Below are 18,938 nucleotides of genomic sequence, written 5' to 3'. Positions count from 1 at the left end.
GGAGAGGGCGGACCAGCAATTGCAGAGGAAGAGGGGTCTACAGAGTCCGACAGTGAAGCCGCATCGGCGATTGTTACAGTGATTCCGGCAGCTCAACGCAAGCTGAACGGAAACGCCTATGTGGATGGAATTATTCGTGAAAGCGGGCTTCATATCATCCGCGATAAGGAAGTCAACCTAGCCTACAAAGAGCGCGGCGAGCTCGGATTGTTCTATCTCTTTTTCACTCGTGAATTTCGCGTCTCCTTGCAGAGTTGGACAAACACGATGCTCAACGAAACGGGTAAGGATGAGGCTACGGCGTTCGAGATCGATGCTTACATAGGCTTAGAAATTGCGATTAGTATTGTACCACTAACTGATATCAAAGACCTATGGTCTCAAAAGCTCTTCCTAGGCCAAGCAGACTTTACGAACTATGCCTCGAAACCGCTTTGAAAGCATTCGAGCCCGCTTCCTGGTGCGTGCACCAGGAAGCGTGCCCGTCCAGCGCCGAGAGCAGGATCCACTGTGGCACAGCAGACGTTTGCTCGCCCACGTGCAACCGAAGTTTGCTGCCATTGCAGTGCCGGTGGGTGCCGTCAGCTTGGACGAGAACACCGTACGCACAAAGGCACGCTCCGGGGCCAGGACATTTATGCCTTCGAAGCAGGACAAGTATGGCGTCCGCTTTTACAGTGTAGTTGGATGGGAGAGCCTTTATACCTACTCAGTTTGGGACAATGGATCTGGGAACCGAACGCGAACAGTGCCCGTGGATCGCTACGTTGAAGTCTTTCCTGCGCTGCGCATGCCGATATTGAGAACACTAGAGCGGTCAGACATCCCTGTGAAGCGGAAGGATGCTACCGCATTATGGGTAGCCACATTACAAAGGCATTTCCAGCTCCAAGTTGTCGCCGTTTGCTCATGTGCGATAATTTCTATACTAGACACAACTTTGCCAAGACGTTACTTGCATTTACAGACGGCGAGATGAAAATGCTAGGAACCGTAGGAATATCACTACAGGGTAAGTGGATTAGCCCCGAGCTAGACGCAGCTAAAGCTCGAATGGACGCTTCTCCGCGCGGGTCATGGGAACTAGTTGTAGCTATCGATGTACCGACAGGCTGGGAAAAACTACAGGATGCTCACAAACGTGCTCAGAAAAAGCTACCTCCTCACCTTCAAACAGCTTATGTCCCACCGATTACAATTGCGACCAATGCTGGATACGTAGTATTCCGCGACAAACGTACGGTCATTTTCTATACGAACGATCGTGCTGGTACACCGTCACAGCGCGTCCTCCGCGGTGATTCTCCAGAAGCTATTATGTTGTGTCGTGACCTTGCCCCGCTGCGTCGCTGGAATGGAGACCAAGTATTGCACCGACAGATGTTCCAAGTACCCGCCCCTATCGTGGCCTACAACATGTTCATGAACGGTGTAGATAGAGTGGATCAGTTGAGAAGTACCGACCCAATCCGACGATAAGAAAAACGCATGTCGATGGGTATCCTTACACGGGCTATTGATTTAGACCATCTAAACGCTTTTGCGCTGTTCCGAAAGATTTCTGGGCCGGACGCTCCACTCGTCACACTGCGTGAATTCAAGAGGCGTGTTGCAGAGAAGTTGACCGGCGTCCAGCGAGCCCGACTAGAGAAATCCCGCCGACAGCAACCTGCACCAGTTGAGCCACTGAATCAAGTATTAGGAGCTGATGACAGCTTGCATGCTCTTACGCCAAACTCGAGGAAGCAGTCATCAGGCAAACTTACCTGTTACTTGTGCTCGCTAAGAGGCTTCTCAAAGAAGGCGCTATTTGGTTGTACTGGCTGCCACCGTAGGTTTCACGTCCTGCATTTCACTACCGGGACGCGCTGACGTCCCCCCCCCCACAGTCTGCTCTGCGCAGGATGCGGTGTGCGCCGCGGCATCTGGAGACGCCGCACAGACGCGCCTGAAGAAGAACAAGACGATTACATATCTCGATCAGCTAGAGCTTCCTTAGCTACATGATAACAGAATTAATACAGTACCTAATGATGCCATTCAGGTTGTAAATCTGCTTCTCCACACAGCGCGGAGCAGCAACCTCCGTGGTCTTGCAAAGTAAGCCGTTTTTCAGGTAGAAATAGAGACGCATGAGAGAGCGCTTGATGCGCCGTGAAGTGCGCCTCTTGTGCGTAGACGTCAGCATTCGGAGCCTGATGCCGATGATCTCCTTGCTGTACTGCTGCCACTCGCAGGGCGCGTCGCCACAGGAACTGCCCACTGGTGGGGAGGGATCGCTGTGCACCATGCGCTCTGTTTTGAAATTTCAAACTGAAGGGTAGTACCGTGATGCAGACTGGGAATGCCACGTTTCCACCAACAGCTGCCTGATAGGTCGAATAATCAGTAGGGGCGCGCTCTCATTGGTCTAGTAACAGGTCTGTAGCGGGCCTGTAAAAACGCTCTGGCAGTGAAAGGGTTAATCGTCTCTAGACTTCTCTTAATACGGTGTCTGTTTACCCATCCCCATGACCTGCTGGTTTGCAACTCGGAGTATGAAAGTCCGATTTAGACAATCTGACAATAGAAAATTGTAAATTTCGAATATTTATTCAAGATATGTTTGCAAAATGCAGCATTTTACAAAATTTTCCGGAAACCCATGTATGACTATGTAGATGTAACCTGTATTTCACTTGAGGGTTTTTGTAAAACGCTGCATAATGCTTTGTTTTACACTGTTTTCCGTCAGCGATATGATAGGCTTAAAATATAATGTCCCCAACTTAATTGGTCAATTTTCATGAAACGATGCATGATGCAGAGTTTTGGAACAAAGGGTTAAAAGCCTTTGTGGCACTCTGCTTTTTGTGTCTAGTTCCAGTCCAGAACCCACTGTGCTACGACGAAGTAGCGTAGAATTTTCAGGTTCGCTGTCTTGGCCTGCAACTTTTTGTCGTCAATGGCCTTCCCCATGTATCCATCAAACTTCTCCGTGTAGAATTCCTGAAGCTTTTATTGACCGCTACATCGAGTGACTGAAGTTGGCTTATCAAGTTGGGTGACACGAGCAAGACATATATATTGTACCGCTGGAGTCGGCTCTCGTCGAACAATTAGATGTGGCACGCGTAGGAGTCAATAATATAGAGAACTAGCTGCTTAAAAACTGCGTTTCTTTTCTGCTGCAAATAGCGTCTTCAGCATACTGGAGCAAATTATCGTCATTCCACATGCCTGCGGGGTTAACGAAGATTACCTTTTCTATACGTCAACGCTGCGCAGGTCAAAATTGAATCATGGGTCAAACGTTGGTCAAAAGTAATCAACCTTTATGATGATCAACGCTGGATCAAATTTTATCTCCGCGAAGAGGGTATTCTACCAGCGGTAAAAAAGTTGAAGACTGCTGTTTTATTATGTCGTCGTGTTGCGTTGCCGTTAAATATATGTTAGCGTGTTGTGCGATTACTAGACAGTTGTGAAATTGCTAGATTTTTGTGTATTGGCGTGACTTAATATCTACTACATTGTTGTCGGTTTACAGACAATTGCTACATTGTTCGTTCTTTCGCCATTGCCCCATCGCAATTTCCAGTTGTCTGGTTGCTCGCTAAGTCGTAGAGGGTGTCGTGAAATCTCGGCGTTGTGCGTGCTGTTCCTAAGTAGTCATTTTGAAATCTACCAAGTTCAAAGTGTCACCACCACCTCCGTCACCCTACCGCAACCAATTACCAAGTCCCATGGACGCAGGATGCGCTACCGATGAGCAGTGGACCTACTTTGGCTCGCTACTCGGCTTACACGTGCGCTACTTGTATGAGGAAGCGTAGGAGTTATTAATAAATTGAGTTAATTCTACTTGAGTACACAAGTATAATATAAATCAAATAAAGACACCAAGTTTCTTAATTAGGGTAAAATGAGAACTGTATTGTATGTAAATTGATCTTCCTTCTAAATCTGCTAAAACTGTTTACCATCTATGAAAGGGGTTAGCAGCGGCAATATGCACGTTTCTAATTGGTGGAAAGATGCTGTTTTCTACCAATAGGATCTTTGGGCTTGTGTGGACCACTCATTGTGGTGGCCCACGTCAATGTATCCATTGGTGTGACTTACACCAAGGTGAGGAAGTATCTAAAACTTTTAACAGATATTTTATCTGTTAAAATCACAAGTGGCTTGTAGTCACTTGTGCGTGTAACCCCGTTACATTTAGTTTTAATTTGAATTCATCATACTTGAGCCCACGAGTATAATTTAAATCAAAGAAAAACGTAACGTATCTATTTTAGGTAAAAATGAGAACTGTATTGATTCTAAATTGGTCTTCCAGCTAAATGTAATATCATATATAAAGGTATTGCCAGCGGGAGCCGTCATTATTGTACTTAACTGATTGTATGTGTGGACCACTCGTTGCGGTAGTCCACTTCAATGTAGCCATTGGTGTGCATTACACCAAGGTGAAAAAAGTAACCTTCTAACAGACACGGATTATTATCCATAGTGAACGCAAATACATCAAACGTTTCTTAGCTGACCGCAATAGTAACAATGACCGATACGCATGGTGCTTATTGAAGTCGAACTCTACAGATCGACTCTGCAATTATGACTAATAATTAAAGCACAAGTTTGTTTCAACGATTTAGCGTCTGCAGCATTCTCATTTACAGAGTCATGGAGCGCGGCCAGGAAAACCTGCCTGCCCAGTTCGGAAGGCAAACAATCGATCTGCGTGATGTATTTGCGACCACAAAGGACGCCAAGGGTTTCTTAAAATCTTACGCCTTCAGTCACAACAAATCGATTCATCATCCAGTATCTTCAGGACATAGAAAGGTTTGGAAGTGCATATCTGAGTCTGCCTATGGTTGGCATGTTACTTTGTCAAAGAAGGGCGAATCGAAAGCTAAATCGGAGCGCTCAAACACAAAAACTAATATTTGTCCAGCGAAGGCATGGTTCGTGAGCGACTTGTTCCAAAGGCACTCTCCCGGTTGCGACTCCACTAGTCAGTGCTGGACAGAAGTGTTGATGGAGATGCCCGGACTTCTGTCGGCACTAGTTCCAGGGTTAAGTAGCGCACACAAGCGAGCGGCTTCTCCTTGCTGGTATCCGAGATAGCCAAGCGTTCGGTGCTTTGCTGCTATTCTGTGATGCAATGATGGAAACACTACATAACAAACAGGAAAACGCAAGGGTCTGGGTGGATGGCTCACACACAGTCACGCCTCGAGCTAAGGCCATATTTGACAAGCCGGTGTGGACAGCCGCAGCATGCTCTGTTCGGAAAAGCGCTGCTTCTTGGATTTACGTGGACGAGTCCACACGAAGCAGTCAACAAGGAATGACCTCAGCGCAGAACCTGAGTGCTCCAGTAAGCACACGCTCTAAAAAGCATCGAAATGGAACGTTTTCCGTCGATCTAGACGCCGGGACTTGCGGTCGCTGTGTGGTCAGACATTCAAAATGCCATGCGAACATATTATTGCAGCTGTGTTCAGCCAAAGTGGGTCTCGCACTTCGACGTCTGGATCGTATTGATACTTCCTCCATGATTTCACTCTGGCGGCGTATGCTCATGCCTTTCAGGTCCCCCAAGTCTCTCTGCCTTTCGTACCCGCACTGCTCACTGACAAGAACATCAAGTCTCCACCATTGTTCAACCTAGCTGGAGGCCCCTCGCAACGACTTCCGAAAGATAGCGCTACATCGAAAGCTGCCCGTGATTGAGCCATGCGAGAGAAGAAAATTCCGTCGAGAGCAGAAGCTAAGAAGCTGAGCAAACAAAAAGACGGAGATGTCGAATCCGTCCCACCGATGGACAAACTGCAATCGCTGCCAGAATGCGTGAGTTCCTCAAAGACGAGATACGTGCTCGAGAGAAGAAAAAGTGCAAGAAGTTCATTTACGCCCGGTGAGGCAAGGCTGATCACCACAATGCTCCAAAATACCCGATCCGATCCAAAGGAGACGTTGGTTCGGTTGTCCTTCCAGGAAACCGTCTTAAAGGGACTTGCCCACTGGATATACTTGAAATTTGAAACGGCTTTGTCCCAACTGAAGCATATCGTCAGCGAGTTCAGCTTCTAATCAAGTCGGTGATAAGTAAAGAGCGGTGAATCATCTAAATATGAAGCGCACACAATGCGAAGTTGAATTTGAGAAGCCCGTTCCATATTTCCGATATTATCAATACCCTTCATTTCAGTGTTTTTGCAGGGACCTTGTTATGTCCTTTCTCATCGCTCAGCAACATGCTGGCATCGACGCCTTGGAGCTCTGTAGGCCGGCGGCGTTGACAAAGTCTGCCTCCCCTCGCTCAGCAATATGTTGACATCGACGCTCCAACGTTCACTCCCGTGGGGTCTAATCATAACGCCTGCGTTAAGACACTGGACATCATGGTGGTGGGCTACAACATGCTAGCACTTCACTACTTGGCTGACTTAACAGGCTCGAGGTGACGGCAACGCAAAACACGAGTGAACTCGACCACTCAACTGCCTAGACCACAACAGACCACAAAATCTTATGTGTGCCCCGTCCCAGTGATGGATCTTCAATAAACACCATGCGTTTCGGTCGTGTGTTACTATTCCGGCCAACTAAAAACATTTGATGTATTTGCGGTCAGTGCGGATAATAATTCAAGACATACCTATTTGTTAGAACCACAAGTAGCTGTAGCCACTTATGCATGTAACCCTGTTACATTGGTAGACTCACATTTTCCCTGATGGAGCCAATTCACAATAAATAAAATACATCATCAACAAGTGTTGGACTAACTGTTTTGTACCGTTGCAAAACGTGACTTGATCAATGTGGACCAGTAGTCTGATATATAAAACGAGTGCTCTCACCAACCAAGAACGTTTGGCCAGGGAATGATCCTATTTACCATCGACCAAACGACGTAACGACCAAATTTTCACGGTGATTTATTACTCGTGATCCTTTAGTCAGCCTGTTCTATGGGAGACTCGCCCCGCCTAAGAAGAGCGTGTCATACGACCCAAATCCTTTGTTATTTGTCAGATCTGACGGAGGGTTTCCACACGACATTACCTCAAGCATCAACCTCCTCTACAAGTGTGGGATTTGAACCCACGCCACCTGATATACACCTGTCTATTTAGGCGTACGCCCGATGGACATACAAAAATTTTCACGTCAAAGCCAGTGCTACTACTACATATCCTTGAAACCATAATAAATATTATAAAATATAAGAGGTATCGAAGTTTTACAATCACATTGTTTACTATGGATCAATTATGGTCAACTTTGATCCATAGTTGACCAATAAAGTGGGTTAACCCAAATTTGACCTGCGTAGCGGTTGATATATAAAGAATCGCTCCGTCGACGAAGACCCGTTTGGGTACAGTTGGTTTCTTCTTTAACTTGAAGAAGAGTAGGTGAAGAATCAAATATTGTCCGTCACCAGTAATTGCAATGTAGTCGTGAAGCGCTGGTGGCTACTGCCATCTTTACGGATCAGAACTTCACAGCTGTGTTGAGTCATAATAGTTCGTTTCGGTTCCGTTTCAAAATACCTTGGGACTTGGTCCATGTTGGTTATCTTGTGAGACTGAATACTGTGCTCCTGAGTGAGTCGCTGGGCCTGTTCGATGAACTCGGTGCAGGTTTCTTTGGCGTCGTCAGACAGCGTTCGTGTAGTGTGTGGCGTCTCGAAACAAGATCGTAGTGGTTGTTAAAACCTGCCAAGCAGCCATAGCAGGCAGCGAACGCTTCACTGACTGTTAAAGCGCAGAACCAGACTCCACCTTGGTTCGGTGAATGTTTAGAGCATTTAGAGTATTAAGTAGAATATACCTGTATTTGATGGCAAGTCTTTGCTGTTTCGTGTGGTCACCCATCTATGAAGGTCACGCCCGAGCTCTCGGTACTCAACCTGTCGGTCGGCGCACGGTATTCTCGGCAGCGTGTGTGTGGCAAAGCGGAGGTCTTTCGACACTGGCTTCAGCTTATTGGCTGCTGCAACCCTGTCGCGGACCATTGGCACCAACACGTTGTACTTCTTCGCCAGCGCGTGAAAGTCGCACTCTTTTACGTTTAGCTTGTACTCAGACGCGACGATCGACTTGAAGTGATGGTTGTAGCTGTTGCGCTTGTTGTCGGTGAATATGGTAGAGTACAGATTAGTTATTGGGAGGAGAGGGTTTTGTGAAATGGTAGTGAGAGCTATGAATTTCTGGGCACTGAATGACTGGTAGAGGTGAGATCGCGGCACGCAGCTGAAACGACACAGAATTGATGGCGACGACATTATTAGCGGAACAACTGTTAACTAGACCACGTGTTCGTTCAATTTGTCCATGTCTTCAAATGGAGCGTAAGACAAAACTAAAAGATATGTTTTGTTCGTTTTGACTACGTAGGCGGTTGGTACGGGATAAGACGGTAGTCATCATGAAATTCTTGTGAATTATTGGCAAATTTTGCCCCCATTACGAAAAACCAAACACCTATTGTCGTGTACCTCCACCGTCAGTGTAATGGGCCCTCCATTTACATAAATAGCTAGACATCTTTCTCATATTGCACAAGTAGGCATGGTCGGCACACAACTAGCGTGTGCTGACTCGTCATCGTCTGATTGGCTGAAAGGTGGAGAAGCCAGACCTCACTTTCAGTCAATCAACTGTCGACCTTTGTTTGAGTGGTTCACATTAGTACTAAGGGCTCGCGCCCCGGTCTAATAATAAATCAGAGTTGAATTGGCATCGGACTTAATCCTTAGTTCTCAGTCTTACTGAGAACAAGACGCTTTCTCAACAGCTAGGTGTAAGCTAGTGACGGGCATACACCAGGCCCGTTACAGTCAGGGTCGGGTACACTGGGACTGTTGATGAGATTGTAGCTCACACCGATTCGAGAGCGGTTGAGTGTTGACGAACTAAACATGATACGAAAAAGAAACTTAAGTAGAAATATACACAAGCTTCTTGTTATCTGTTGTCACTTGGACATGGAAGATTCACGAGTGATCTTTAGATGTTGAGGACCGACAGGACCGCCCTCGTTCCTAAGGTTGTCATTTCTTCTTCCAGCCCCTCGGCGACCGTTGTAGTGTCCTCCGTCCTCGGGAGTGCCAACCCTTCTGAATTCACGTTCAATTCCATCGCTTCACCCGTCTACACCCGTCCTTGGCGAGGTAGAGGCCTCCGCGGACCTCACGGGATCCCACTCAGGCCACGCGTCGTTCGCTCAGTTCGATAGTAAGACGGGGTACCCTACGGTCGGTACCCGTAACAGGATGTAACCATCTCCTGGCCGATTCGCGCGTCCGACACATGGCCTGACACGGAGACGGTTTGCCCGGTCACAGGACGGGGCCGGATTATTTCTATTTTAATTTCGGCTACGTTCCATTCTATGGAGTTTGACTTGTTTTTATGCTTCAGATGGCTACGTTTAATACTTGTTGGATAGAATGTAAGCAACAAGTTTTGAGGAGAAGTGGAACGTGTATTAGAAAATATCACTACCCTATAAGTGCCGTGAATATGTTTTTCTTACTTCCCCTCATTTTTAATCTGTTGTGGCACTTCATGTATCTTTGGCTGTGTTTTTTGTGTGATCACGTGCGATTTGATGTCCAAAACAGATACACTTTGACAAACATCCAAACCCTTAGTAGCAAAGCTGGCCAAGGCTTCAACACTACAGCACTAGTCGAGGTGTTAGTTAGGAACAATGTTATGGCCCATGCGCACTGAAAAATTCATGGCACTCGCCAACTCTTCGGCCTCCCACGTGAAAATCTCCTCGTGTTCCTCGTACTCAATTTCCCAAAATCGCTTTGTGCGATGTTGCGCTTCGATTGGGTTTTGATTCGGGACTATACCAGGCGTATCGCTGGCTGTAGCAAACCGCAAACCCCAAGGCTCCGTGCGATACACGTCCTCTAACCACTGGGTGTATTGCGGCTCACCGAGGGTCGTCCCGTTCTCTGTGATAAGTTCTGACAATGCCTCAAACTGCTCCTTCGACCTTGATTCGCTCAAATAGTTCAGGTGTGCCTTGATAATGCCGTTGTAGCGTTCAGTATTGAAGAGCAATTTTTTTCTTTTCTCAAACTTTACGGTGAAGTTCGGGCCAGAAATTCAAGAGCTTAACACCAGGCCAGACCCTGCGAAACGCAATTGGTGTTGAGTGATCCAACGAGCCATATTCAAGACTTAACGTTCCACAAAAAAACTCTTCTCAACGCTCTTTAGTGACAGTAAACAGTCGCGAATACGCAAAAGTGGTCTCCTTGCGAGCTAACACGAACGCCATCGGATAAAATACTGCCGGTACCTGTGGGTTTTCGTATATCGAAGTCCAAAGTGCCAAATGAAACCAGGGTCCATCCACCAACGTGGAGTTTGTATGCGCCATCTGTAGCTCCCAACACTTGTCCGTCAATCTCGAGTAGCAAAGGCTTGTGAATCCGAGTCCTCTGTGAGTCTGGTGCGGCTGGAATCAAAGTGTGCATACCAATTCGCGACCAACAAATTCCTCTTCAGCAACCTTCTGAATGCGAGCTTCAGTTGTGTGTGCAGGCGACATGGGAAGTACACTTCAAACCCGCCGAATTTTTGTTGTTGTTCACCGCTGCAAAACGTGCGTTCTCAAGGCCATCTAGAACTCGTCTCGCTTTCCTCCATTGTGGTGAATTTGACAGGATGAACCATGCACACAGATGCGTTCAACACCGTTGCTTGCGTCGCGGGGATCCCCTCCTCACTCTCATCACGAGACAGAAACTCTTCGTTATTCACATCCTCATCGCTCTGATGAACATAGTTATCATCATTGCTGCTGTTGTTGCTGGCAGACGTAGGAACTCTTGCTTGTGTTCTTCTTTGGTCTCCAGTATCTCAGCACTGCGAAGACGAGTTCGCAACTTCGTGCTTCGACGCCGTCGTGTAAGGGCCCCTTCAAAATCTTCACTTTCGGCTAGGGATGCAGACACATCCTCAAATCTCCTGTCGGAGTCCGCCATAGCGTCCCGTGGACCTTGGTTATCCCCACTCCTATGTAGTGTAGAGGGATGCTGGGGAAGAGAGGCGGGGGCGAGGGAAATAGGAAGACGGAGAACTTGCAAGGCAGAAGTGGTTTGGGTGGGTGTAGGGTATTGGACTGGGGTGGGGGGTTGGATTGGGGACTTGCGTTGTCGATGGTAAAAACCAAAATCAGAAAGAAGAACGTGGATGCCTTTGCTAAACGCAAAGCCACGGCAAGGATGTGTCGGGTTCACTTCTGAACTTGTAGCTTGAAAACTGAGGACACGCCGGATGAAATCCATAAAAGCCCCAAAAATAAAGGTTAGCTAAGTAAATGAAATGTATCCTTTTACTGCATAAATTTAAGTTTTTCCCTCACATGACATCCTTCCCGACTGTACGTTCGTCGACCTCGACCAACATTCGGGTTGCGGGCGAGCGCGAGGCGCAGGAGCGCCGACCGTTCTTCTGCAGCACGAAGCTCCGCAGAGATAACCGAAGGCGCACGCTGTGAAGAGCGATCATTATGAATCTCCACATCGACGCTGTACGTAGCGTCTTGGAAAGGAACGGATGCTCCGACAGCACTCTCGCCTTGCAGGCACTGCAAGCTGCCAGTCCCTGAGCGCCCGCGCTCAGCAGCTCTCATCCGTAAGTTCTTAAATCCTTGCACTATCATCGCGGCGGGCGAGTACTCGTCTAGACCATTCTCGATCTCGTAACAGCGCTAGACGTGAATCGCAATACCCACGATCACCGTCAACACTGTGGCCGGAGGCCCACTCAAAGATACAATTAGTAAAATTCAACACCACCAGCGCGATTACCACGCCGTTTCACCCAAGACGGCCATATCCAACGGGTCGTACGCGGGCATAGGCGCGAAAAATGCCACCGCCAGCACGAACTTGAGCACGAGAAACGTAATGCAGACACCTTCAAAGGTACATCGGCGACTCGAATTCAATCGTAGCCTTAGTGTAGGCGGCGACCGAGTGCACCATACTTATGTCCAGATAGGACAATTAGGTGTAGAACGTAGTGTAGCCCGTGATTCACCACTTGAGGAGCATGCGGATGTAGCCTCCGTGGCGTGTTAGGCGTCCTCCAGTACGTACACAGGCTCTGCGAAGACGGAGCCCCACAGTGCGTACAGGTACGTGACTCCGCGCATCCGGCGTCCCTCGTTGTTCAACAGCACTGCGTTGCACTGGCACATGGAGGGGTTCCATAGTGAGCCGTTGAGGCACGTCAGTCGCCACACTTGCGCTGTAAAGACCCGTCCAACATTGCGCAGCGGCGTTGCCACCAACCATGCGAGTACGTATCAGACGCCTGCGCAGCCGGAAGCAGATCGACAGGCATGCAGCGTTCCAGCCAGCTCACGAAGGCAACGTAGGCATCACCCATGGTTCGTCCAAGTCGTAGTGAGTTGCCCTTTCTCAGTTGGAAACCCGTAGGATGAAAGGCTGCACATAACGCTGAGTTTCGCCCTAGTGGCAAGCCAACGAGGCGATCCCCACCGAACCATGTCGGGTCATGTTCGTTTCAGTCAAATTGCTTTCCATCCCCTTTCCTTTTCTGTCCGGCCTTTCTCGATAAGTTGGGACAAGTAAATCCTCCTCGCGACACGCAGATATCACAGCGCACGCACCAGTATTCAGCAAGAAGCCACACGTGGTCCTGAGCGACACCAAACTAGAACCTGGCGCACAAGATCAAGCTGTTCCTGGATCAACAGGATCCGCCAAATACGTCCGGCGGCTGGCGCAGCAAGAGAGCAACCCTCAGACAAGAGTTGGGCCACGATGCGGGGCATCCTCACGGCGAATGAGGCTTCGAGCGGCCTTGAGATTCACGACGCCATTGTGGAGGACTGATCAACAACTCAGACACAACAGCGCCGGCCCAGAGTGGCTCCATCTCGATACTCCGGAAACCGTCGCGACCGAAGGCGGCAGCCAGTGGTAGCGCTACACCCAGTCTTCGATAGCGAAGCGACGAAGCGAGCCGCCACCGGGTTTGTGTCCACAAAAAATAAGACCAAGAAGAAGGAACAGCCGTCTTCGCGCACGTCCACCGGGTCGCAGGTCGACGTGAAGGCGAACTTCGAGTTGCACCAGGGATATCGTGCGCGTGAAGAACCAGTACCGCCACGCTCGCGCCACCTGGTACAAGCCGTACCAGCGGGCGTACCCATAGGGGTACCTGAATTTACTCTATGAATTACTCGAGTTTTCAGCCGTTCATGTGGCACACTAGCGATTTCGTAACGGTTTCTGGAGGCCTTTCTTCGAATGGGCTCTACACGCACCATTGCTCGACGAGTCGGTCTTCACTCAGCGACGGAAACGGAATGAAGGACGCGCGCGAGCGTCTCTGCTTTTTCACCGTGTGCATTGAGGCGTGTATGTGTGGGAGGGGGGGGGGCATTCGGTTCCTGCGACGCATAAAGGCCTTTGGGAACAGAAAGTTGATGTGGTGGGGTGGCCCGATGTGCAAGAAGGAGAAAGGCGAGGCTCCGCCCGCCTGTCCATCCGTGCTCAGCCTGAAATACCTGTCCGAGAAGGCCAAACCCATGTATCACACGCGGATCCACGACGCTATCAAGTTGTTCCGGATTGATAACCCACTGTTCAAGACATCGGCGGACCTGTTGGGATAAACAAGCACCTTCGACTCGACGCTCAAGCCGTTCAAACAGCGCCTGAGTACCAAGGCGTTGGTTCAGGTGGTGCTTGACATCACCACGCGGTGTCACGTGTCTGAACACTGGGTCCCGTCTCTCTCCGAACGTATTTGGGGTCGACTGCTAGCGGACGAAGCATCAAGAATCTGCGTGTGAAGATTGAGCAGCAACTCTGGGAAGGAAAATATAACCCCCCGAAGGCGCCCGCGTTCGAATCGGTCGAGGAGATCATGGAGGGATGCCCTCTGCTGTTCTGTCTTGACGCCATACCGACGGCACCCGATCCGACGACGGACGTGAATGACAAAGCCCCGATGTTCTGTGAGGACCTGGATGAGGCGGTCGCCCGGATGCCCAGGGGAATACGCCAGCAAACGAGAAGGTCGCGCCGGTGAAGGATCCCTCGGACGAGGAAACCGCGCGAGAGGCCACGCCCAAGCAGCATGACGACGGGGAAATTGTCGTCGTCGACGACGACGATGGAGAGCGCTGTGAGCTGGCTCCGATGAGATCAAGTCGCCTAATGCCACAGACGGGGCGGCGCCCCGCAGCACGCAGTGCCGCGCTTCTAATTTGACCCCACGAAGCGGTCGGGAGAGTTCATTCGAAGTAGTAACACTTCGTTGTGTTTCTTCGTCCCAATGTAATACACCTCTCGCAGCCGCTCATATTAACGTCGTCCATTCCGATGCTGCCCATGGTCCGGATAAGCATAAAGTTTCGAAATGGAGAGTCCAACCTGGGGACGTACTAATCCAAAGTTTAAAAGTTCCATTAAACGTAAAAAGAAAAAAATGTCAAAGGTGTTTGGGCACTTCAGAGTTCCAAACCACCAGCCTGCAGGCATCGTGCCTAGAGCCGTTCCGTGCTATGCTAAAATCGTGGGTTGTCTTCAGCGACGGCTGCGTTCGCATCAACAATTCGGGCGCTCTATCGCAGTTCAGGCCAGCCCTTCCCCGTGCGTCGCTCGAACTCGAACACCTTAATTAGGGCTGCGTAGTCAGCATGGAGGTAGGTCGTCGAGCACCAACGAGTCCCATAGGAGGCCGTAAGCGCCATATACTGTTCTTGACTTCGTTGAACGCGCTTGTCGACGACTTCCACGATGGGCGTAGTCACGCCCGAGAACACCGTTTCTTTACTTCCGAGAGTGAGGTAGTAAAGATAGCATTTTGCAGTCAGGCCGTGAATGGAATTCAGAGCTGAAATAGTGGAAGCTGCACCAGGGATACCAGCGATCAATGACTGAGCCTTGCTTGTATTTTCGATTGGACGGTGACACAACTATGCTTGTTCTGGTCAACGTACATGATGTCTTGGTGGCGACCAACGATGAAGACGAGAAAAACGGCTTGTTCGAGGGCTTGGGCAAGACGTACGGCATCAAGGACCAGGATCACTTGAAGAATTACCTTGGCGTGGAGGTGGAGTAAACTGATGGCTACATGGTCATTCGCGTAAGTATGCACATGAGATTGTCGAGCAGTTTGGTTATGGAGGAGCTCATTCGGTTGGAGGCCCGCTGGAAGTGAATGCTCGTTTTGTGCTCCTCGGTGAATATGAGGATGGCGACACCAGCTTTCCCTACCGTGAGGCCATTGGTATGCTGATGGACCTGGCGACGAGTACCCGACCGGATCTCGCATTTGCGCTCGGCCACCTCAGCCGCTATTTATTTGGCAAAGCCTTCCAGAAAGCAGGTAGGCGAATTGAAACGAGTTTTGCGGTACCTGCCAGGCTCTGTGGAGTATGTAAATACGCATAAGCGACAACCAACTGAATCGATAACTGTAGTGCGTTAAGGTTATTGCGATAGTGATTGGGCAAATAATCTTGTAGCAACAGTACCACTGGATTCGCGTTCACACTGGCAGGTGTAGCGGTTTCGTGGATGTCGAGACGCCAGATTATTGTAGCTTTGTCCACGGCAGTGATTGAATATGGTGCTGCATGAGAGGCTGCTATGGAGTCGGTTTCGGATAGTAACCTTTTGCAAAGAGAATCTTCCGCGACGAGAGGTGAACCCAAGCATTGGAATTTACAAGCAAGCAGCGCATGTAATGGCGGCGAATCGGACTTACAGTCAACGACACGCCAAATCGAGCTACGATGGCACCATGTGCGCGAGCAGATTGAAAAGGGCGTGGTTGACCTGCTCAAGGCGAGTGGCGATATGAATCCCGCCGACACGTTTACCAACCCGCTCGACAAGTTGCGTATCAAGCGCACGCTGGTACTGGCTGGCATCGGAGATATATATTAGCCGAAACTGGCACGTCGAGGGAGGAGCGTTGAAATTCCGATGCAGAATTGACGAATTCCATCATGGCAGCAGATTTTTGAGCCAGCTGTTAGTGTAAATAGCACAATTCTATGTGTAGATACACCACCTTCAGAAGGTGATATCATGCTAGACAGGGAAACCTTGACTGGTAACTAGGAGCCGACAACTAAACTCTCCTCAATCACAACTTCTTTTACCGTCTTCGACTCGAGTCATCCTCTTCCTTCTTCGCCCTACGACGCTATTCCTTGACAGGATATGAGCACAGCGAAAGCCTCGCCCGTGAACGACTGTGACTTTCCTCGCCTGAAGGGCAGGAACTTCGTTACTTGGAAGACCCGCGTAACCGCTGCATTCGACGGCAAGAATCTTCTCGATTTCGTCACTCAACCCAACTACGCTGGAGATTCCGATGTCGACCTCGGCCAGGAGGATGAACTCGACCCGTCGCTCGCCGAGCAGCACGACGCGCCCAAGCCCGACTTGCAGCAAGACTCTTCGTCGGGCGAGTTGTCTGATGGCAGGTCGGATGGGTCCGCTGGAGACAACGGCGATGTGGAGATGGGGCAAGAAAAACTGCCCCTTCACTGCACAAAAGCAGCAAGTGTTGGACCGAGCTGAGAAATTGAAGGCCAAGAGCCAACAACTGAGCTACAGGAAGCTACGCGGACTGCAAAAGGACTAGCAAGATGGGCGAGTGAAGGCTGGTACCGTACTGCCAGCGAACTTCGCTTTCAAGGGCAACTCGAAGCTCGACCATACGTATCCCAACTCCAAGAACTGGAACCAAACCCAAGGGCGCAACAACAGCAACAGCAACGGCAACGGCGGCAACGGTCGCCGAGATAAGAACTACGGTAGTCTCAAGCACAAGCATGATGGCACCGGTGGCAAGAACCGCAACCCTGATCAAGGCAAGAACCGTTCACTGGAATCTGACTCAGATGACGATGACGACGACGGTGCCAAGTGCAAGGTGTTCCGTCAACAGCGTCGCCATACCGGTATCATTGCTGTTGCTACGACGATCAACCATCCTATCAGCCTGACAGCCCAAGCCAACGTTCAGCTCGACCCCACCTGGACTATTGACGCTGATTGAACGTGCCACGTGACGCATGAATCCCAGTGGTTCGCCGACATCGCAACAAGTGGTGGATCCATCACGGTTGGTGGCAACAACCAGATTCCAATCGAAGTGGACGGGTTGAGCTCGCAGTCGTTGACTCCAAAGGCAACTCGATGACGCTTACCCTTCATACCGTCCTCTACGCTCCGCAGTTGCACTTCAACCTGCTGTCGGTCCCAGCCGCTATGAAGCACGACTACCGCTGCAACTTCGATCGCAAGCTCTGTGCTATGCCGACTGACCAGTCCTTTAAGCTCAAGGCACCAACACGGACCTGTACCAGTTCCAGGCCCAGCCAAAGACCACTGCTACGACCCTCAAGGCCAAAGGTAAGCAAAGATCTCTTGTGCTTTTGCACAATCGTCTTGAACATCCTAACGCTAGCATCTTACATGATCTATCTGGGAGCCAAGCCATTGGTGGACTCGATGATGCTGCGCCCGTAGATTCTACAGCTCAGTTCTTCTGTGTAGCCTACACGTTAGCGAAGTCGCACCGCGCCCCATTCTATTCTAATAGAGTTGTTGTGCTACATCTCCTTTATAAGCAGTGCACTCAGATATCTGTGGTCCGTTGCCTGTGCCTAGTCTCACTGGCTGTCGCTATTTTCTAGTCTTTATCGATGACTTTTCTCGATTCATGTTCACTTACCCTATCAAGAACCGTAGTGAGTTGTACGCCTGCTACGAAGACTTTAGGAGAAAAGCCCAGAATATTTTCAGGCGGGACGTCCACGTCCTACAACACACTCGAATTCTTATCGAAGACCATGACATTCAACGGCTACAAGCAGACAATGCGAAAGAGTACGAACAGCGTGGTCGTACGATCTTCAAGAAGTACGGTACTCCTGCACAGTTTACCAATGCGTACACACCTCAGCAGAACGGTGTTGCTGAACGCCGTATGCGTATAATCATGGAACGAGTGCGAGCACTCCTACTTGACGGGAAGCTTCCAAAACAACTATGGGCTAAATGTGTGTGTATCATGGTTACACACTGATCAATATGACGCCCAGCTCAAAAACGGATGACCGAACCCCGTATGAGCTTTGGTACCATCGTATCCCGTCCGTGACCTACATGAAGCTATTCGGATGCAGTGCATACGTATACATCACGGAACCGTATCGTGACAAGCTTGGGGCTTGAGTACGGCTGTGCATGTACCGTGGCATACCGGATCACAAAAAAGAGTATCGACTGATGGATATCAACACACATGTTATTGTCTATAGTCATAATGTAGTGTTCAAAGAGGATGAGTAGCCGACTTGACGTTCAACTCTTGAGCCAACACCAACTTTGCAAAAGGACCAACTTGCACACATAACGAGTCCCGCACCTGCAATGGTTCCTCCTGCATGCTTTGCACCTACAACGACTCCTGCTGCAGACCTTGCGCCTGCAATGAGTCCTCCTGGAGGTCTTGACACATCTAGTGCTGCGGTTCCCACAGACTACCATCGCCCAGGGAGGCTCTTGATCGGAATGAAATATATTACTCCTTTCGAACGGAGGCCAAATCCGATTCCTCCTCACCCCCTGCTTGTAGTGGGTCTAACTTGACTCACTACTTTAGCTTACACGTTGCGCAACGTGTATGAGGAAGCGTAAGTACTTAGTAATTACTTAGGTTAATTATATTTGAATACACAAATATAAGTTAAGTAACAAAAGGATTCCAAGTGACTTAGATTAGGTAAAATGAGAACTGTATTGTTTGTAAATTGATCTTCCTCTAAAATCTGCTAAAAACTGTTTATCATCTATGAAAGGGTTGGCAGCGGCTGGCTGTCAGAGCCCCGCTAATATGCATGTC

The 18,938-nt window shown here is 49.4% G+C and overlaps 2 protein-coding genes across 2 annotated transcripts; one reads left to right on the top strand and one right to left on the bottom strand.

The window, feature by feature from the left end:
* Positions 1-1,999: 1,999 nt before the first annotated feature.
* Positions 2,000-2,290, bottom strand: IUM83_08944 (uncharacterized protein; the record flags this gene model as incomplete). Its single annotated transcript, XM_067933347.1, has 1 exon — positions 2,000-2,290. One exon carries the CDS (start codon positions 2,288-2,290, stop codon positions 2,000-2,002), a length of 291 nt encoding a protein of 96 aa, XP_067781140.1.
* A 13,953-nt stretch (positions 2,291-16,243) lies between these two features.
* IUM83_08943 (uncharacterized protein) lies at positions 16,244-17,087 on the top strand (the record flags this gene model as incomplete). The annotated part of the gene is made up of 2 exons (XM_067933346.1): positions 16,244-16,589; positions 16,708-17,087. The coding sequence occupies 2 exons, from the start codon at positions 16,244-16,246 to the stop codon at positions 17,085-17,087; spliced, it is 726 nt and encodes a 241-aa protein (XP_067780985.1).
* Positions 17,088-18,938: the final 1,851 nt, after the last annotated feature.

This window comes from Phytophthora cinnamomi (genome assembly GCF_018691715.1).
Source record: "Phytophthora cinnamomi strain GKB4 chromosome Unknown Contig120, whole genome shotgun sequence".
NCBI lineage: Eukaryota > Oomycota > Peronosporomycetes > Peronosporales > Peronosporaceae > Phytophthora > Phytophthora cinnamomi.
The sequence above is the reverse complement of the archived record's forward strand: the minus strand, read 5'-3'. Positions and strand labels throughout refer to the sequence as shown.